This window comes from Microtus ochrogaster, unplaced genomic scaffold (assembly GCF_000317375.1).
Source record: "Microtus ochrogaster isolate Prairie Vole_2 unplaced genomic scaffold, MicOch1.0 UNK38, whole genome shotgun sequence".
Taxonomy (NCBI): Eukaryota; Metazoa; Chordata; class Mammalia; order Rodentia; family Cricetidae; genus Microtus; species Microtus ochrogaster.
Window position 1 is genome coordinate 3,589,881 of NW_004949136.1, and position 21,654 is coordinate 3,611,534.

General features: G+C 49.1%; 1 protein-coding gene across 1 annotated transcript in view; it reads right to left on the reverse strand.

Annotated features, from left to right (window-relative positions):
- The window catches only part of Samd11 (sterile alpha motif domain containing 11), a 16,720-nt gene extending 4,186 nt beyond the window's left edge, over window positions 1–12,534 (reverse strand). Inside the window, exons 1-7 of the mRNA XM_026790040.1 lie at window positions 11,565–12,534; window positions 10,517–10,608; window positions 7,443–7,624; window positions 6,798–6,848; window positions 3,236–3,360; window positions 289–378; window positions 8–142 (exon numbers count right to left, since the gene is read on the reverse strand). Of these exons, the coding sequence (XP_026645841.1) occupies window positions 8–142; window positions 289–378; window positions 3,236–3,360; window positions 6,798–6,848; window positions 7,443–7,624; window positions 10,517–10,608; window positions 11,565–12,081 (1,192 nt within the window). The 5' untranslated portion in view covers window positions 12,082–12,534. The remainder of the gene's footprint in view (window positions 1–7; window positions 143–288; window positions 379–3,235; window positions 3,361–6,797; window positions 6,849–7,442; window positions 7,625–10,516; window positions 10,609–11,564) is intronic.
- Window positions 12,535–21,654: the final 9,120 nt, after the last annotated feature.

The window sequence follows — 21,654 nt, forward strand, 5'->3', positions numbered from 1 at the left end:
CACATACCATGGCTGGGGATACCCAGGTGGTAGAGACGTTGAGTTTCCTCAAAGGGGCTAGCCTCACTCAGGGCTGACATGAGCCGATGATAGTGATCCTCAGGGGCCATTGTAGACTCCAGCTCTGGAAGCAGCAGAGTCTCTATTGAAAGGAGCACATGGTGAGTGCAAGTCAAGGCCTCCTCTCTTGGTTTCTACCCAAGGTCTGGCAAACCCTTCAGGACGCAGGAACTCATTGCTCCCTCCCCTTTCTATGACCTGCCTCCTTTTCTGGAGTTAGACTCTCACCTTGTGGGGACTTGCTTCGCACCTTCTTCTCTGAAGAACAGTCACTAGTAATGTAGGAGGAGCAGCCGAGTCTCTTGCCCAACAGTTCACCTGTAGAGGATGGAGTGAGCCCCACCCAGTGCCTCATGACTTGGAGGGAAAGCTACCTGAACCTTAGCTCAGCTTGGAACCCCAACCACTACCACGTTCTCCCTGGCAGTTAAGACCTTGCCCAACCTGGTATCACAGGCCAGAGGACACCATGACAGGTGGATGTGGAGCATAGCAAAGACACAAAGCAGGTCTGATGCTTGCCCTGGGCATGTAGATAGAAGTAATGAGAAGTTCACACCAATATTTCACTAGGCAGTCTCCTGTAAGTTCATGTTCTTCCTTAGCCCCACCTTGGGGGAACTGAGTGGCTTGCCTTTGCTGCTTTGGATAGGGTTGGATACTGTGTAGGTGTAGGGAAGGCAAGTACAGAAGTCATGTTTCAAATCTCAGCCTACTTTATTCTGGGTCTTCCCAGCCCTCCACCAGAAACTCCATTTCTTCCTCTAGTAACCTCTCTACTATACTTATGACACAGAAAGGAAGCTGTTGTCTCTCCTTGGCAGTATGTGCCCGCCTACTCATCCAGGCTCTGGGCTCTTGAGGGACTCCTGAACAACTCACCCCATAGTACATAACCTATATGTGCTATGTCTGCACCAGGCTAGGTCCAGCCTCGGCTTCCAGTATCCCCTGTAGGATCCAGAGATCATACCCAACTTGCCAAACCTCAGGCATTAGTTGACCCAATTCCAGACCATTCTAAACACTACTACCCAGGTTCCTCCTGAGCTCCTGCCCTAAGGCTAGGGTATTTGCTGAACAGCCCATGCCATCTTGGTTCCAGGTTAAATGTTGCTGTCTTTGCCCTCCTTTTCCTCACCAGCTAGAGGAATGTGGAGGAACAATTCCTTGGGTGATCCAAAAATCTCCATGATGCCCAGCAAGTGCTGTTTCCACGTGTGCCCACCCTTCCCCAAAGCTCTAACCATTAGCACCAGAGCTGAATTCCAGTTTTAAAAATTTCCTAAATCTGTCATTCTTATCAAACTGGGGAAGTGTGGCAGCAAAAATGCCAATCAATCATTACATTATGGCTGACAGAATGGTGCTAATAACTTATTGATCTCAACTACCTCACTGCCACTGGTCTAGCTGGCCATCTCAGGCTCTTCCTCACAGAGAGGGACAGCACCCATTGTTTGAACAAGAGTTCCATCCATAATCTCTCAAGACAGATGGATCCAGCAGGCAGATGAAGGGTATCTGGCTGCACTTGGGGCCACCAATAATGTATCAGAGACCAGTGGGCAGGAGAGGCAGCAGCTGATCTAGGCAGGGAGGAGAGTCACTTAGGTCTGTGTGGCCTGGTCTCACTCACTCTGTACATGTTGTTCTTATGCCAACCCACACATCCCCTTAAGGGTCAGGCAAGGGCTCTTTTCACAGCATTTTGTCCCTACTTTAACAATGGCTACCTGCAAAGCTCAGAGAGACAGAGAGAGAGGATTGTGTGTGTCTTTCTATTCCTGAAGTTTGGATAATAACCTGGTGGAGACGATCATGGAGTAAAGGCATCTCAAATAAGACCCAGTCCCGTGGCAGGCTTAATGAAGTCACATTCACTCCCAGCACACCAGGGTGCTGCTAACACAGCAGTATAACTATGGGAAGATGCACAAAGACATGTAACTTCCTGCAACCCCTATAGTCCTCTCTTGTCCAGGAGGCAGTGAGAGAGTGAACCCCTACAGAGAAAGAAAGCCCCTAGGAAATAGGGATAAGACCCTAAGAGAATGACTAAGTGAAGCAATACACACTCACATAGTTGTGCCACTATGAACCCCTGCGTGCAGTGCAAAAGGAAGAGTGGCCAGACAGATGAGTAAAATCACAGATATATATATTACACAGACACCACAACAAGTATTATGATGGCCCTGGCTGGGAGGAAGTGTGTGCATGTGCACACACACACCCACACCCAAGGAGGTCTCTCTCTCTCCATGTGCAGGAACAGGGGAGGACCTGTGAGCTCAGAACATCACAATCATTATAGACTTCTTTGACTTTACCCAATCAATGGGGCAATTAGATTTTATAAGGCGCTTGCTCAGCTGTTTCCACCTGGCTGGGCCTCCATCAGGTCCCCAGCTGTTCCAGAAGCAGCCCCCTACCAGCCCACAAAGCCATTCAAGCACACGGGGCTTCGATAAAGACGTCCACTGTGGTGGACCACACCCACCCACCCACCCAGTCTTTCCAAGCACCGCAGCCACACCAGACACTTTCCTAGGAGCCAGGAGAGAAAGGTCCCTCAAAGCCCCTGAATCTCAGGTATGCCCTCACTGCAGCCTTATGGCCTGCTTTTCTGAGGAGTGCCACGATCTCTGCCAGTTGCCTCTCTGAACTCCTGTGGCTTCCAGTAGTCAGTTTTCATGGTGGTTCTGGGAACCCTAGAATTCTTTGCTCACCTTGCTCAGGTTCAGCACCCCTGGAAGGCAGAACTCGGGTTGTACATGTTCTGTGGGTAGGAGAAGTGAGCATTCTTCTGACACACGAGTCATTCTACAGCGTGCAGTTCTGAGCTTAGGAGAGGCTTACATGGTATCTGCCCCTTTGAGGAAGGGTTGGTGGGTCTTGGCCACTCGAAACCCACTCCACCAAAAGCAATAATGGAGCAGTCTCTGCTGTAGCCATGTCTGCCTGGCTGTCTGGGATTAACACAATTACCATCACATGTAGCCCCAGGGGAAAGCCAGTCTCACAACCCACCCCCCTTGCTGGCCTCTGGCTGCCAGCCAAAGTGCTCAGGGCCTAGAGCTGCTGATTAGAGACTTGGGGAGGACAGTCTCTAGTCAGGATAGCTGTGGCCTCAGAGCCCCACTCTACCATTGGGATCTCTTGGATTCCTCACCTGCAGGTCCAAGGCCAATCTCCACGTTGCCTCTCTGGAAGTCACAGTGGCTTGGATGCTCAGGCATAACAAGGTGGTGGCTTTGATGTACGCTGGATATAAGGGTGGGGAGATCGTTTTCTTGGCTGCAGAAGAGCAAGACAGACCAAGCTATGAGCTGCTTCATTAGTTGGAAATCTGGCATTGTTGGTATGAGGGTACATGACTTGTGGACAGTATGCACTAAGTATGCAAAGCCAGCTGCACACCCCTGTGTGAGACCACTGACAGCACACATGTGTATGCCCTCTAAGCAGACCAAAGGGAAGTCAGGACCTGGTACTTAGACCTAATTGCAGTTCTAAGACAACCCCTTCAGCTATCCTTCTTGTAGAGAAAAGTGTGTCCTGATTTGCCCTGGAGAGCAGCCTGAAGAGAGAGTAAGCTGCCATATATACCGCCAGCTCTGGCACCAAGAACATGGAACATACTCCCTAGTTCCTAGTTCTTTTAAATAAGGAAACTGAAGTTCTGACCAGAGCTCTATAGTTGACAAGACTCATGCTCATTAGCAGAGAGCCACCACCAGGCGTGGGTAGGTCCGGAACTTCTACACAGGACCTTTTGACTCGGTATAACAGCATTTAACTGTGTTTGTCCTTCCTGCTGAGTCAGCTGAGTCCTTATCCACAGAGCCCCATAGAGGAGAGGATATATAAGTAGGAATTCCTTACCCTGGAGTTCTGTAAGCATCAGTAGAGAAGGAAGACACAGGAAGCCAAAGTCAGGGCAGGAGCAGTGGTGCCCAGTGCTCAGCCCTCCATGGCTCACCTGTTACAGAGAGCAGCCTCAGATCCTGGCAGTGCCTCTACAAAGTGACCTAGGAATCAACTCTGAACCTCATTAAATAGCTCCCAGCCCCTGACCATGGTGACTGTAGCTGGGCTAATCCAGGGCTGGCACCTAAGCAGATCAGTTTCATCAGCAGACACCCAAGAGGGCCCCAGCCTAGAGGCCCAGATGTGTTCTTCCCATCTCAGCACTGCAGACCCAGAGGGCAGGTGGGGGTGTAAGTACGTTATAGGATTAATTGGCATGAAGCTCATCCCTTGCATCCTCATCAGTGTGGGGGTGTCAGAGAGAATTGCTATCTCAGCATGAGGGGGGTGTTGTGGGCTGACTAGGCACAGACTGGAACAGCTACAGACTGGTCCCCATGGGGATTTCCTTCTAGTTAGGAGGTAAATCAGTTTCTAGGAGCTCCAGGGAGTGGGCAGAAATCTGTTCTCTATGAGCACAGCCTGGCCCACAGAAGGAAAGTGAGGTCTCCTGACTGGACCTGTATCTGGAAAAGTCTGGTGACAATATCAGAGTCACTAGGTACTGGATAGCATGATTCCATGGAGTGATAGCTGGTCAGAACAGGACTTGAATTTAGCATCCACCTCCCATTCTGCCTTGTTAGTTTGTTCTGTGTTCTCAAAGATGATGCAGTTCTGAAAACCAATTCCTATAGCTTGGTCATTCACTGAACAAATTATGCTGATTTTATACAGATCTGAAAAATTCCATGCATACATGGCCAAAATGCATTAATTACGCTCTTAGCGTCATGGTATGAGGTTCTTGAAGCCACAACTCACCCTCTGCTTCCCACTGCATTCTACTACATGTTATGGACCAAGCCCTGGAGTACCTCAGGAGGTTGAAGCATGGATGAAGAGATGGATGGTCGTGGTAGAGCCAGAATGCTGCAGGGGGAGGATCATGAGGAGGCCAGAAAGAGAAAAAGATTGGCCTAGCACACCTTCTGGGGTCTCCATCCTGTTCCTTTGGTCGTATCATGAAATCCAGATTTGTTCCCCTCCCTGTCAGTTTAGGGACCCTGAGAGTTCAGAGGCTATGCTGCTAAAGGCTTCACAGGCATTTGGGTGAGTTATGATTCTTGCTTGATCCAAGCAGACAGGTGGTTCCCTACATGGTTTGTCAGAGGACCAAAGACAGATGGATGATGGATTAGTGGAAACAAGTGAATAGACAGGTGGAGAGTGACCACAGAAATGGATTCATAGACAGGAAACTAGAGACAGAAGAACGAGTAGGCAAGCCAACAAGGCAAAACAAAGGGCCAGGTGGGGGTAGCACAAGCAGCTGGTCTTGGCCACCTGTGACCCTTCCTTTCTAGACACTGGATCCACCCGTAGGTAAGTTGAAGGCTGTCAGTATTCCTGGCCTTCGTCCCCCTTCCGATAGAATCCTGACTCTTGGAACTAAGGGACTTCTTGAAGGGCACCAGGCTGCAGTTGTTGACACTGTGACGAACTTGTATGGACACATCCTCACTAAAGCCTTGTGAATGTGAGGAGGGTCACAGGAGGTAAGAACTCCTGGAGGAGAGGCATAAGCACCAGCTTCCCTACTGGTCTTGCTGACAAATCTATCCTGCAGCATGTATAGTAAAAAGCTCATGAAATGTCATCAGTGTTCATGATGGGTCATACAAATGATCAGTGGAGCTGGTAACTTCAAAATTAGGTAGAAATAAGTTTAAAGATTTTTTTTTATTGCAATGCAACCCCAGGATGCAGGCTTTGTCAATCACACAAATAATAACACATCTGAAAGAAGCCAGGACAGACATTCAAATGTGACTGGCTTGGAGCCTGGCCACAGAAGGCTAGTCTCTTCCTGAGGCCACATTCCACAGTTGGACTTTTCCTGATGTATGCCCTGTAGGTCGTGGGGTAAGACAGCGGGGCATGCTCACAGACCTATTCCTTGCTCCTCAGAAACTGGGAGACTGGATCTTCCCAACACTCCAGCTTCCTTATATGGTGACTTCATTTTCATCTTCTTGCCACATCTGTATTTGCAGCCCCTACCATGCTTCCATATTATGAATCTATGTATTCCTAAGAAAACCCCTGACCTGATAGGCGAGGGTTTCTCCAAAAGGATCCTTTCAAAACATGCTTACTTGGCAAAAAGCTTTCTGTGCCTTCTTTCTTGAAGATAAAACCCAATAGGTCCAGCATTCAAGGCCCAGATCTTTAGCCTCCATCCGGCCAAACTGGCCTCTCATATCTCATTCTGACACAACTTTGCAGAATCCCTTTGCCCCAGTGAACTCTCATATATCCTTCAAGACGTCACTCATATATCACCATTCTCATCTCCTGGTCCATTTCTGGGAGGTTAAGCAGAGAATATTACAGCCTCATCTCTGAGCAGATGGATACAAATGGACAGTCCCATCAGGGACAGCATATATGCAGACTCTAGAACCTCTCTTCTCATAACCTCTGCCTGTGCTACTTGGCATGTGGGATGTGCTTGGTTAAGGTGGGATCCTGCCACCCAGTTTGCCACAATCCGGGTTGTGCAAAAAGACATAGAAAAACCTGGTGGATACTCAGCTCACATTGGTTTATATTGGTCAGAAAATGAATAAGACGGGTCCATCAGTGGAAGAGGGAGAAGAGGCAGGCAGCATAGCATAAGCAGGGCCGGAGGGGAAGCACAGCAATAAAACTCCCTGCTGCCTGTGATGTGTGTGTAGAGCCTCACAGACTTGGACTCCTACCTGCAGGATGTTTCTCTGAAGGAGATATTCACATCCCAGTGGGTGTGGACTCTGAAAAGGGAAAAATAGAGGGTCAGCATGGCTCCGGGAATATACCTGGGCAGAAGGATATACACGAATCTGATTCTGGCATCCTGTTGTACCAGTAGTTAGGGCAGTGGCTAAGAGGCAATGCCCCATGCCAAGTTAAATGTGCTTCAGCTCCCACTTGCCAGGTCAGAGTCAGCTTTTGGATTTACAACAGTCCTGACCTCACTTCACTTTGGGCACCTAAAGTAGCATGGCTGCATAGTCGGTGAGGGAATATAGTGTCCGGAGGCTTCCTATACATGGTGCTTATTCTACTGAAATCAAATTTCTAGTTGCCGGGGCTGTTTCAGCCAGTGTGAGATCACACAAGAAGAACCTCACAGCAGCCACTTGAAGGAGACTTGGATCATGAGCCCAGGTTGGTATAGGCTTCTGGGTCTCACTGCTACCAACCCATTTCCTAAAAGTGACCCCTGCAGAGAATCAAAGTGCCTGGATGAGATGTCAAGAAAGGTTCCTGCCTGTGCCTGATACTCACAGTGTTTGCAGACCTTGACTGTGCTGTCCCACCCCCACCCCCATAGTAGCCTCCTAGCCTGGCTGTGGAATCAGTACCTTCTCTTCATGATATGGACGTGTGGATCATCCTCCTGCTTCAGGCCTGGCTGCTGCCTACAAGCTGGGCCACTTCCATCACTGTCACCGTCACTGGCTGAGAAACTGGGGGTTCTTTCTTTCTTTAGGGCATGTGTAGGGGGCAGAGTGACTGTTCTCTTGTCGGCCAAACGTCCCCGGTTCTGAGAAGGTGGGAAGAGGAGGGTTAGGTTAGGTCAGGCCTTCAGCCTCTAGAGTCCAGACCAAGGTGCAGAAGCCCCATTGCTATAGACCAGCACACAAGGATGATAGTGTGGGACCCACAGAACTCCAGTCCAGTTCTTCTCTGTAGGCACAGCCTCAGTGATGGCTCATCTTACATGGTAAGTCCCACCTTCCACATCCTAGAGAATGCTTCTCAACCCCAGTTCATTTCATGGGACTGGAGCGGGGCAGAGTTCTAGCCCCATTCTCGCTATCCATTGTCAAACAGAAACATCAATGAACTGTCTTTTTTTTTTTTTTTTAATTTCTTTCTCTCCACCCCAGCCCCCATTTCTGAGATACTGGGCATGCTAGGCAAGTGCTCTGCAGTCTGAACAGTGTCCCACTCTGGGTTCTGGGAGCCATAGTCTCTGCTGCTTATGCCATCAGGAGTCTTCTGGGGCCTACATTTGGTTACTTTTCAGAGTAGGTAATAAGGACTCTGTAGTACCAAGTCAGTGGTGTGAATCACTACGGTTTGAGGACAGGCCCCAGGACAAGAGGGTTATTTCTATGGTCCCCTTTAAGATCTACTTGACTTTTGTCCTTCACTGTTCTAGGGACAGTAGAGTGAAGCTTAGGCTGAAAGGGTAAAGCCCTTTCTTACACTTGGGATTTATTCTACAGATGTTATACCTACAAGGCTTGTGTCCTAGGCCTCTGTCATCCCACAGGCTTGGGGAATCATTTCTATGAGCTCTTGCTTGTCTCTTGATAACAGAAACAAGTTTTTTTTCCTTTCTTACATACAATGGGACAGAGGGGCCATGAGATTGTCACTTGGAAAGAGCCAGAGCCAGTTGGCTATTGCCAGCCTCAACCCCACGACACAAACAGCAGGCACAGGGACCTACTTGCACCTTCCACACCCTAAGAGTACCAGGAGTTGGGTCTTGGGTGGTACCTGGGGGATGACCCACGAGAAATGGTACAAAGGACCCAGATGGCTGTCCCGATAATACCCAAAAACTGAGAATATAGCTTCCTTTGTGTACTGAAAATGTCAGCCAGCCCTACAGCTTAACATATTTGAAAACATCTGAAAACCTAACCAAGAGTTAGCCTGCTCATACAGTGGGAGGGGTGCCATCACTCAGGGCCTCTGACTTATGTGCACACTGTTTTCAAGTACTAGAATATCTGTGATACTGATTCATACTTGTGATCCTGATTGTGGGGTACGGTGGGAAAGGTGGGGAAGTCTTTCTAAAAAGGAACCAGGAGTAGGAAAGTTGGCCTCAGCCCTGAGTTGTCTCCCACCCATGGTAGGGATTGGGAGGTCTAGATAAACAGCAGGCCCATTTCTTTCTGAGCTGCAGATTTCCTACTTGAAGTGAGGGAGGCACTGGGCTACTTGTCCCCCAGGCTTGTGGGGGTGCTCAACGTGCTTTGGTTTGTAAGCAGCATGACTCCTCCCATCCAAACAGAAAATAGAACTCTGTAAATCTAATGAGGACCCCTCTCCCACTAGCTACCTGCAGACTTTGACCTCTAGTTCCAGCAGTTGGTGGAATGATGCCTGTATTCACCTACATGTTTTGTGAACCTCGTATGTTGGCCTGCATTAGATCTGGCAGGCTCTGCATGTGGTTCCGTTCATCTGCCCCAAATGCATGAGTTTGTGGTTTCCCAGCATGGCCCTCAGGGCCCATAAGGAACCAATAAGTATGCTCCACCACGAGCCCAAATGAAACAAATTTAAGGTGGACAATTGGGTCCTATCGTGGCATCTCTCTGCCTCACTCTGCCCCTGCAGACAGGATGCTGGGTGAAGCCAGGTACAGCTCTAGTTCAACATCAAGACACTTATTGCTCTCCCCCAGGTGCTCTTATTCCCTCTCCTGAGGTAATCTCTTTTTTCAAATGAATCTGTCAAACCCTTCTTGCATAAGGGCATGCATGCTTGATCCCTAATCTCTCTTGTTCTTCAAGTACTCGATACATTGTCTACCTTTGGTGGCATTCTGTAACCAGTCCCCAACTTTAGCTCACTAGATGCTTATACAGCCTGCTCTGACTAGGCTATCCCATCAGGACACTCAGACATTTAGTCATATATTAGGCAGGATTCCAACTCAGCACCCCAGAGACACAGGTTGCTCACCCTCAAGCCTGGGACTATCCCAGATCACAGTCAAAGCAAGTCAGTACTGCCATGCCTCAGAATGAGCCCAATCCCACAATCAGCATCACTCCCAGATGTTCCAGATAATTTGGTGACCTTCAGAGCGAGGCCAAGAGGAATGACATGATCCAGGAATAAGGCTATGCATTATTCCCACGATTTGAGTAACAACAGTTCCGATGATGGAAGAATTGGAAAGAGGTAACTCACTTGCTGCGAGTTTGAGGTCAGCCTGGTCTATAGAGTGAGTTCCAGGACAGTCAAGGTGGTTACAGAGAGAAAGCCTGTCTCAAAAAACCAAAACCAGAACCAAAACCAAAACCACAACAACAATTGCTGCTCTTGCAAAGGACCTGGGTTTTGTTCTAAGTATTCACATGGCAGCTTAATACCATACTCAATTCTAGTTCCAGGGTCTCTCTGACTTCATAGGCACCAGGCATGCATGAAACAGACACACACATAAAACAAAAATAATTCTTAAACAACAGCTCACCCTGTATCCAACCCGGGATTCCTCTTCTTTCCCAGCTACAGTCTGGGATGGTGCCAAGGAACCTACTGACCTATTTACTTTTCTCAGGTTCCTCTAGCACACCAGCAGGGTTGAGGTTAGGATGTTCATTCCCAGACAACATAGCCACCACTTTCGAAGCTGAAACCCAGCCCTTCTGCCCAACAATCTCCAGCTTATCTCATATCTCACCACGGGCGAGGATATTCTACAGCCTGGACAATCGCAGATCGGGGGGTGCACTTGCAGGATCCCCTTGGACATAAGCGTCTTCAAGCTTTTCCCTGCCAGGAGACCAAGCAGAATACGTGAGGGAGAGGCCAGGTGCATTTAGCATTAGCATGCTTTTCAGGGGGCATAGCTGCAAGGCCAGATTTCCCTCTTCCCCGCAAAAATTCATGAAATTGTGCACGAAATTCACAATGATCTCTTAAACCCACCGTGCCCAACTTCTCATCTGAAATTCTCTCTCACCTTTGTGGCAGGTGCTTGGGAAATGCGGGGTCTCTAAAACTCAAATTCCAAGCGAGTGCCCCTGCCTGACCAAGGGATCACCCCCCCCCCCCGTCCCCATTCTCGTTGCCCTTCTCTAGCTCCACCCTTTCCAAACCGGTCCCAAGGGAACTCATGACAGAGGCAGATGAGGTGAGAGGTGAGAAGGGGATCAGACCCTAAACCGAACGCATTCAGGTCTCTAACTTTTTAACTCCCGGCGCAGCGCTAGCGCTTATTGAACCCGGCCCAGGAGCCTCCATATCGTATCCAAACAGGCTTTGGCCGGCAGTATCGTCAACGTTGTCAGGTTCCGCTGCCCCCACCTGCTGACACAGCATCCACTAAATGCGCACTCCTACCCTTGCCGCAAGTGCACCCCACCACTCCTGTCAAGAGCCGCTGGCTGGGCGCCTGTGGGGAAGAGGCTCCCCTCCCACTGGCCTCTCCAGAGTTCCCGTAAACTTCCCCTGCCTTCACGGCTCGCAGACCCAGAACCCTTTGACCTGGCCTGAAGAGATCAGGGAGGCTGAGAAACATTTGCTGTGTCCACTAAGTCGCTCGTGCGTGGGTGGGTGGACAGAAGGGGCTGGCGAGGGGTGGTGGTGGAAAGAGAAGGGTGTCCCCAGCACTAGCCCTGGAGCCACAGCGCCCCCTCTGGGCTAATGCTAGGTGTCCCAGGTGGCAGAATGAGGAACCTGGGGCACAGAAGAGGGACAAGCGGCTCGAGCCCCCACCGTGACCGCACCTTTGTGGCGGATGCTGCGCTTCCAGTCCTTGGCGGTCTCGCGGCCGCTGACGAACTGGAACTCGTTGGGTGTGAGCCACTCGCCCCGGTGTCGGATGGACGGGCCCTTGCTGCCCTGGCAGAGTTTGCGTACGTAGAGCAGCGCGCGGTTGGCGCCGCACTCCACCTCGATACACGGCTCGCCGTTGTCTAGCAGCGGCTGGAAATCCGGTGCCGCCGCTGCAGTAGCTGAGAAGCGCTCGAAGGCCAGCGGGTCTCGGGGCAAGTAGAGATGAGGCGCGGCTTCGTGTAGGTTAAGGTAAGCGCGCGAGGGGCGGAGTGAAGGAGCCAGCAGCGCCTCGTAGCCCGAAGCTGAGGCGGGCAGAGAGGCGGCCGGGGGCAGGGCTGCTGCAGCGGGCAGAGGCGCCAAGTAGGCGGGCAGTGGTGGCAGCGGCAGTGTGGCCAGGGTCGGGTGGAAGGTGGCCAGGGCCAGGGCCAGGTCCTCGCGGCCCGGGAGCTCCTTTTTCACTGCCGGCATGGTACTCAGATGAAGGCTTTTTGTTGCCTGTGCGATTTATTTTGGTTGGAGTTGGGTCTTGGGCCGGGAAGTCCTGGATAGAGCCTGACTACGCACTCACTCGGCGGGCTACTGTGCCTCAGTGATCGCAGCAGATGCAGCCCTCTTGCTGACCGCCGGGCCTCCCTGGACAGTTGTCTGGACGTTTAGCTGGGCCTCGATCGCCTGAGGCATGGTGCTCCTGGAACTGCCTAAGATCTTGGGCTGCAGCTCCTGGGTCCTAGGTCTCTGCAGAGCGGCAGAAGTCTAACTGCATTCGTGTCCAGGGCCAGTCCTTTCCTCAACACTAACCAGAGCTGGACTGATCCTGGCAGTGAGAAGTTGCAGAGTCGCCTGTCCTGTTCGTAGTCCAGCCTGGGATTCTTAGCCTCAGCCCCGCCTTTCCCCGCCCCCCAGCTGCCCCGCCGCACACTGCGTTTGCTGGAGGACTTGGAAGACCCGCCGCCGCCGCCGCCGCCGCCGCCTCCGCCGCCGCCGCCTCAATCGCCGCCGCCGTCGCCGCAGCCGCCGCCACAACTTGGCCCATTTAAACCGCCCTGGCGCGGCGGGCGGGCGCGGGCTCCGGTGGGGGGTGCGTGAAGGCCGACTGGACTCCGATGACACGGAGGTCGCGGGACAGGGCTACAGCCCTGGCTTCTTCACAGTGGGGAAAATGAAAGGAGACCCTGGGGTGTGAGTGCTGAGTGCAAGACCCCAACTGTGGTCTAAAGGAATGTAGGATAATCTGCAGGATAGGTGAGTGGGTTTCTGCTGAAATGGAGCTGGTATGGTCTCATTTCCCTTGAGTGTGAGCCTGCTTTCCTTCCCCCTCAGATGGCCTCTATGTATCTGCAGGGGCTGGGTTGTGGATTGTGGAGTGTTTGAGTTCTGTTCGTAAGTAAGAATAACAGTTCTCTGTTAGTTTTCTCTCACTACCCATTTCTCACCGAGTTGGTACATTGGATCACTTATTGCATATTCTCACTTTGTAGATGAGAACCTGAGACAGGTTAAGCAGTTTTTGAATGACACACAGCTGTTTTTACTATGATGCCTACTCCCAGGGCAAGAAGAGTCAGAGCCACGGAATGGAACAAGGAGGCATTCATAGAATCAGGGTGGGAGTAGGGGATGATGACAGTTGGCTTAACAAATGTGCACACCAACACATTTCTATCCCCAAGAGCTGCAAGTCTGGGAGAGAGGGACCTGTCACATCTCTGTTCACCTTGATACCTTGGAGGGAGCAGATTAGCTTCATGTCTGGTTTCCGACCCCCTCCTCCATGTTTGTATGGAATCAAGATCAGAGTGAAGAGAAACTGAGATATCTTGTGACTTTGGTATTAGCTTGTGAGAGGGGTGTATCTGTTGTGTGACATGTTGGGTACACTAGAAAGTGGGCCATTCCGGGCTCCCCAGTTTTCTGAAACGCACCTGGCATTCTCTGACTTTGTCCTGTGGGGCTGAGCTGGGTCACAAGTTTTTCTGTACAAATAACCTTCCTTCTTCAAGGTAGGGCTGAGGAGTGAGGAAGCTGCCTCTTGCCACCTCCCCTAGTGACTCAGCACTAGCTGGTATGGCCCACTTTGTCCATGATCCCTTCCCAGGTTGACTTGGAGAGTGAGCTCTGCACATGCTCTGCTTGCGTGAGGAATGTGCTAGGAGTCTGGACAGCCCTTGCACTCTTTAGTTTTTTCTTTTTTTTTTTCTTTTGTTTTTTTCAAGACAGGGTTTCAAGACAGTGTGTGTAACACTGGCTGTCCTAGAACTCGCTCTGTAGACCAGGCTGGCCTCAAACTCACAGAGATCTGCCTGCCTCTGCCTCCTGAGGTCTGTGATTAAAAGCATGCACCACCACCACCCAGCCTTTGCACTCTCTTTAATAATACTATTCTCCATATAATGGTCTGTCGGTGCCTAAGGAGATAGATGGAAGTGGGTGACCACTTCTTTCTTCACCAACATTGGCTCCATTACCTTGCCCAGATCCTGGACACTAGTATGTCCCTGACAGACAATAGTCCTTCTTCTTTCTCTCTCTATGGCCTGTGTCTTGTCTAAGGTATGATGCCTCCATGTCTAATGGATATAGGTGCTGCCTGTAATTCTTTACCTTGAAGAGGCCATCATGTTGGTGAGTAGTTGTGGCACACATGGAGAGAACATTGGGGCTTCTGATTAAGGTCAAGGGTTGGACCTCATGTGTTCACTGCCTGAGCATAGCCCCAATCTTGCCTCCAAAGACGTTCCCTCAACCTAGGGTTTCTTATGTTAATCTGCATCTGTGTGCAGAGCTTTTGGCTTCAAGAACTTCTATGGAATTGGGAAGCACGGGCTTGTATCTGAGAAGGCCACTACTGTGTGTGTGTGTGTGTGTGTGTGTGTGTGTGTTTGCCCATGTGTCGCTTCTAGCCCTGCTTACCATCTCTTATCATACTTATACATAGAAACCATTCAGAAGAAGTCAAGGGCCTCAGATCAGGAAGAGCAGAGGGCTGCCCAAAATACCCAGCCTAACTTCATGCCAGTTTGGTCATACCTGACGTACTAAGATCTCGTCCTGAAAAGAAAGACCCTGGTTTAGGTCCAAGGCTGGAAGACCCTTCCCTTTGTCCATTGTGCCATTCCAGGGCTTGGCAAGGAAGTCTCATTACAATTATTCCTTTTCCTGAGATGAAGATCATTGTCCAGAGATCAGGCTTCCTCTTTGGGGATATTATACTTGCTATACCTGTATCCTAGGCTGAAACTCCTTGGCCACACCTTTCTCTGTATTTCTTAGACTGGAGCAGAGGCTAGAGGGAAATTGTTTTTGCACTAGAATCATCCAGGCTGCCTACACCTATACTTCAACCCCTCCTCCACTCAGGAGGCTCCACCCTCTTGCTTTGGCATGGCCTGGTCGCTGCTCCTGGGCCCCCTGTTTGGGGGCCCTCTGCTTCAGGCTGAGACTAGAGTGCCACTGCAGGAGGGGGAGGAGAGTCATAAATAACTCTAGTGGTTGTGACCTGAGATATATAGGAGGGGCTTGGTCTGGTCGCAGACCCCTCTGTCCCGTGAAGGCTTGCCTGTCAATTTAGATTGCCTCCTCTTAGAGTCCCTTTATTCATTTCTCCATCAATAATCTGTTTACTAAGCCCAGATGTGGTAGAATCTCTTGGAAGAGAAATGTGTGAGACCACAGATGTGATTAGAGGAGGTACTTTGAACAAAGTCTTAGTCCATCTCTTAGGCTGTCTGCCTGCTTATGGTAATGGGCTGCAAGCCATGCATCCTCTTCCCTCCCAGAGTACAGAGCTATAAGTTTACAGTTGTAGGCTCAATCCTCAGTGGACACCAGGAAATGTATGCATGCTCGAAGCACAAAGTAGACATAGGTGGATTGCAATCTACATCTACATTACTGACTCTGAAGTTCCTGAACTTGAATATGCAGGATGGTGCACAATGTATAGGAATGCCCTCAAGTGTCCATACAAAGCAGGCACTTTCACCACAAACAGTGCAGACAGTCCACAGATAGACTAAAACCTGTACACAAAATACTGGACCTGCAGTCACTAGTACCAGACAGACTGTTCCACATGTTCTTCTGCTAGGTTGGCGTGGTTGGTCCAAGTGTCTAGTTGGTAGTGCTGTTGGACTTCCTCCGTAGAGTTAACTTTCAGCGTCAGAGGTTAGTGGTAAATTATCTAGGGCTCCTTCAGACAGTTTTGCAAAGGGTCAGACCCTCCAGGAATGTATCTGTTTCTGGTCCTGGTCAGATACAGAGGAGCTGCCCTGCTGGGACACGCCTGGCTTGGGGCTTGCTATGAACTGTCGATAGGCCATGTTATGTCTCTCAGGAGAAAGAAAGACATTTCTGAGGCTGAACTGTCTACTGACCCTAACTAACCCTTTTCACTAAAGAAATGGAGATGAGCCTGAGTTCAGACTGGTACCACTCCTATAGATGTGTGGGCTGCACTGCCTTACCAGGTCCCAAACTGTTATGCAGTGACCCCAACACAACTCCTAGAGTCTGGTCTGGTATCATTGGCAGGGATTTTCTGTTACCATTTGGCCTGCATGCTCAGCCCTTGAGCAGCACAGAGATAGCTCTGGCCATCACAGGGATGGGTTGGTCCCTGCCTTATGGCAGCTTTCCCATTGTTGTGGTAGCTCCATTGCTTACCTGTTCCCTTCTTCTGCCACTTGTCCTGGTGGGATTTTAGGTATCTTCTTATCTCCAAAATATTATTAGAGTTTGGTTATAGTACCCTTTTCATCAAAAAGATATACCTGAGAGAAAATTCTAGAATAGTCAGGGTTGACATTATAGCCATTATCAGAAACTACCTAGATTGGTAGTCTGGGGGTGTGTGGTGCTCTTATTGGAGGGCCTTGACAAGGTGGTACGTAGGCATGCAAGAATGTAGCTAGGGGCAAATCAGGTTGGCCCAAGATTTCTGCATCTCAAGTTCTAGGTGCTTGACTGAAGTCTCTCGTTGCTGACAAAGTTTCATCTATTCAGGCTTCCTGTGTGCTGTAAGTTTGTGTGGCAGTTTTGTTTTCTGGGTCTCTAGAAAACAGAACTTGGTACAAGGGAAACAATGGAACCTCAAGACATAAAACCAGCTAGAGTTGCCTGGTAACAACATTGGCTGAGTAATGTCCACTGAGCAGGAAGAAACTGATAGCTACCTGCAGGAAGGCAATACCAGCTCAGAGAGCCTGATATAATGATCAGTGTGCAATATCCCAGGGGCAGATTCCATAACAGCCAAGTTCACCCTGTGTGTCACATGCCCTTGCCTCAGTGTGGCATATGTCATGGGGCAAGATTTAGTCACATGATATAGATAGCAGTGTGTGGAAAAAACATATTGCAGAACAGTAATGGAGTCAGGATATGTAACATGGCATGACATAGAACATACTACCTTACATATAGTACCTGGAATGATGGTGGGAGCATCTAGGGATACTGGTGGGCTCCCACTGACAATGGGTACTTTTGGAGTGCACTGATGTCTTGGTGTTCTGTGAGGAATATGTGGGCGTCAGAACCAAGTCACTTGGGTTCATTTCTTTTCCTGAGTTGTGCCAAGGGGTCACAATAGTCAATCCCTTGATACTGTTGGATAAGAATGGAAAAGAAAGTCTGTGCTATGTAACTCTGGAGTCATGCACTGTAACTTTTGTTAGTAGCCCCAGAAATGAGTGTGTGAATGACCTGCACAAAATGTACACAGAAGCCTGTCGTCTGGTTTCCACCAGTTTACTATGGGCGGAAAGGCATACATGTTCACAGCACATGCTCAGATGTCTACATGGACATGGTTTTAAATTAAGACTATTTCCCATGAGGCTCCCTTGGGTTCTCATCCTGAGGCCTGGCATGGCTACTTTCTTTGGGAGTAAAGTTTCTCTGATGCCAAGGTGACATTTTTGGGTAACCCTAACCTTGAATACAGTAATGCCCAGTCTGGAGCTACCTATGCCCATTTTATTCTGAGCACCATTTAGCCCCTTTACAATGCAGGAGAACTCCAGAGCAGAGATTCCACTCCCCACCTAAGCCCCTGCTGCAGCACTGAGTTTAAGACTAATAAAACACTCACTTCAAAGGAGACAGCTTTATCTTGTCGATCGGAAGTCTGCCAGCCCAATTTATGATAGAACATAAGATCTCCAAATCTAAATTTACACACCATAGTATAGCAAGAGGTCAATGAGATTGAAAGTGGACCATTGAAGGCTTCCTCTGTAATACTGCACAGAAATCTTCAGATCCTGACTCCTGCTCAAAGGGAGTGATGGCCTGGCTGGAAGACACTGGGAAGGACAGGTAAGGTTCTGTTGGAGAGGTGTGTACAGAAAAGGATAAAAAGGAAGAGAGCTGACCTAGACTGTCCCTGTTTAGAATGATAACCATTCATGTTAAAGATGAAGATGACAATGGTGCTGAGGCTGCCTATCATTCTGGGCTTGGAAGCCTATCCTTTTTGTCTCATACCTCCCTCCTACAGGTAGCTCTAACTTAGAGATCAGGCTTTAGTATCCTTCAGATTCTCAGCATTCATTTTCAAATGAGATTGCTGTGGGTTTAGGTTAGCTCCCTTGACTTTTTATGCCCTCTGCCACTAGGTGAGGGTTGTAGAGAGATGGCCCTGTCATGGGTGCCTAGCCATTAGGAGACTGGGGCTTTGAGCTTTTGGCAGACCCTGACTGCAGGATTTATACAAATAAATGAAATAAAGAGTGCTGGCAGCCCTGATCTGATTACAGTCATTCATTTTCTGGTCGTTAATAATTTGTGCAATAAAGGATTGAGGCTGTTCCAGAGAGGGGGAGGCTGTGGCTCAGCCGTCCCTTGGCGCCAGCAGTGGGAGCTGGAAACATAAATTATTAGTTTCTTATCGCTTGGGCTGCCATAGCTCATGCTGCCATGGTCTGATGGGGGTTGGGAGAGGTCCTACTCAGAATCTGCTCTGAGCAACTGCTAGTACTGGAATCTCAGGACAGTGTCCTTTGTCACTTCAGCCAACACCTTAGAGCCCCAGGCTGTGACCCCAGAGTTAGAGGCTGTGGCTACTATGGGGTGGGGCTTGTTCCATAAACCTCCAACCCTTGCTAAGTGAAAACAAGCCTTTCATTTGTAAAACCCCAAACCCAGGTACACACCTGTTCTGAAAAAGACAGTATTTTGTCACCATGTTTTCATTAGAGAAGCTCACAGACTGCCTCTGTCCAAGTTGTCCAGCTATGTGACTTCACATAGGGGAGGGGGCAGGCAACTTGGTGGTGGCTCAGAGCACCTGTACTTAATGCAGGTAATGCTTGTCCACCTTCCTGGTCTGGGGGCATTGAGAAGTCTGCCTACCCTGGGATTGGTGCTGTTTGAGGGACTTAGTCACCCACGAAGAGCAGGTTCAAATAGCCTTTTGTGGTTCTGGTACCTTTCAAGAGTTCTATTCCTAGGCTTTTTGTTTGTGTTCTGAGCTGCAGGGGCTGAGATGGGTGAGGCTGAACTCAAATTGTTATAGATCAGAGAGCTCTAGCCTAGGACGTGACAAAAGTGTGGTGGGGCAGGATCCCAGCTTGCCTGGGGTTAATCTTTGTTTCCACCTTCAAACTATGGAAGGAGGGGGCTGAAACAAGGTTGAAAAGCCAGAAGTGGCTATGGAGAAAGAAAGGATGGTGATAACCTCAACTTCCTACCGGGGAATGTTGTTAGATCTAAACCCCTCTCTGTCTCCATTTTTTATTACCGGTGCTGGGAGTCACCCAAGCTCTGCCTTGCATTGGTAAGAATGGTGATATCTGGTGGCCAGTGTTGCACGGCACAGGGGCCTGGAGTTAACATGCCCAGGGCTGTTTGTCTTCCACTTTCTGGTTGTGTGGCTTTGGAAAGACATGCAAGCCTAACCCTGAGTTCTATCTGTAAAATGGGACTGACTATCAAAGGAGGCAAACCTGGTGTTTGGTGTACAGGTCTCAGATATTCTGGGGTGTGTAGACAGCTCAGGAATACCCTCTGGGCCACGTGAGTTCTCATTTCTCACAGCTCAGCTTCAGAATGTTCCTACCTGTCACATTCCATCAAGCCCTGGCCAAGTACCTAGCTGTTTGAATACAGTGCCAAGGACTCCTGTAACTTGTGGGTCTACAATCTTACCAGTTTTATTGTTTCTGGTTCATCTCCCATTGACTGATTTTCCTTCTCCTTTTGATTTGTGTTTGCATGTTGCCTCATCTGCCTGGTGAGTTTTGATTGGGAAATAGGAGCTGTGGATTTTGTTTAGTGTGTACTATTTTTTTAAAAAAAATAAATTTTTACTTTGCTCTGGAGATTAAGAAGTTACTTGGAAACCATTTGATTCTGTTGTATTTGGTTTTAAAGTCTTGCTGGGAGTTCAGAAGGGTATTTCATCTAGGATGAACTCTAGTTCACAGTGATAGTCCCACATCACTTTGTTAAGGGCCTGCTTTGTCCTTTTTGTGGGATAAAGTTCTACAGATTGTCTGCGGAAGCTGCGTAGTTCTTGACAGGACTCTTTTTTATTCTTATGTTTGATTGTCTCTGGGCCTTTTGTGTTGCCATCTCTGATCTTGACTTGTTGATGGTAGTGAGGCTCTCAGTTCTGTGTCTTGCCCCTTGAGAGACCTTCTAAACTATTCTGGGTCTTTCTTTTGGTACTATAATCCAGAGACTTTTGAGTCAGGGCTCAATATTTGTATTCTTTCCTGGGCTCCTTGTTCTTCCTGACTGTTATTTCTAATGTCACTATACACCAAGAGTACAACCTGACACAAAGGAGCTTCTTGGAAAGTACCTGCTTATACTACGTGGGTAATTCCTATGCTTCCTGGAATGTGTGGTGCAGCAGATCGCTAGCTCATCAGCTGTCTAGTTGTCTCTTAGTTAGGCAAATCTTACCCAAGTCTCATCCAAGGAGTGGGTCAGACGGACTCCACTGTCAGGGACAGCGCCTGTGGTGCCTCATCTTGGCACGTTCAGGCTGACCTGATGAGGGTTTGGTTTTATTGCCAAACCAGAAGGAGCATGTTTGCTGAAGCATACTAACCGTGATTGGGGCTGAGACTGCTTCATAATGAAAGCAGCAGACTCCTGTTGGCCCTGGACCAGGGTCCTATCTTTAAATGTAACCAGGAGTCCTTGTTGGCTCCTTGGGTTCCTTGCCTTCCAGTCATTGTCTTCGAAGTGTGCTGCATACAGGAGTCCTCTCTGAGATGTCACTGCTTATCAAAGAAAGTTCCTGTTCCATTGATCAGCCCTTCTCGGGCCCTGCTGTTTCTCACTAACCTAATATAGTCTCAGTTTTGTTCTAGGCTTGTTGGCACTCCAATGGACTTCATCTTATCCCTTGACTGAAAGCAGAAGTAGGGGGTCTGTGACACACAAGATCTATTGGGCACCAAGGGTTCCTGATCTCAGAACTCCAAGGTCCACAGGCTCCAAATGGAACGCAAGGGCCCTCTTAACTTTTTTTTTTTTTTTTTTTTTTTTTTTTTGCTTTTTCGAGACAGGGTTTCTCTGTGGCTTTGGAGCCTGTCCTGGAACTAGCTCTGTAGACCAGGATGGTCTCGAACTCACAGAGATCCACCTACCTCTGCCTCCTGAGTGCTGGGATCCTCTTAACTTTTAAGGATTCCTCTGTCTGCTTGTTTACCCAAAGACTCGGGTCTTTGCTACCCATCTAGGTGCCTGAGAATTGCCTTCTTTTCTCCTTGGATACCAGCTGGGGCTTTTATAGTGCTAGTCTTGCTTTGTGTCTTGACCCTCTTCTTTGGATGATTCAGCCTCCTCTCTGCATATTCAACCTTTTCACTTTTCACCCTGTCTAGCCCCTCCATGATTACCATACCCATATATCTTTTTTTTTTAATTTTAAAAGATTTTAAAAAGTCTTTCTTTATGATTTATTCAATCTTATTTTATGTGCAATGGTGTGAAGGTGTCAGGTTGCCCAGGAACTGGATTTGTAGATACTTCGGAACTGCCATGTGGGTGCTGGGAATTTGAACCTGTGTCCTCTGGAAGAGCAGT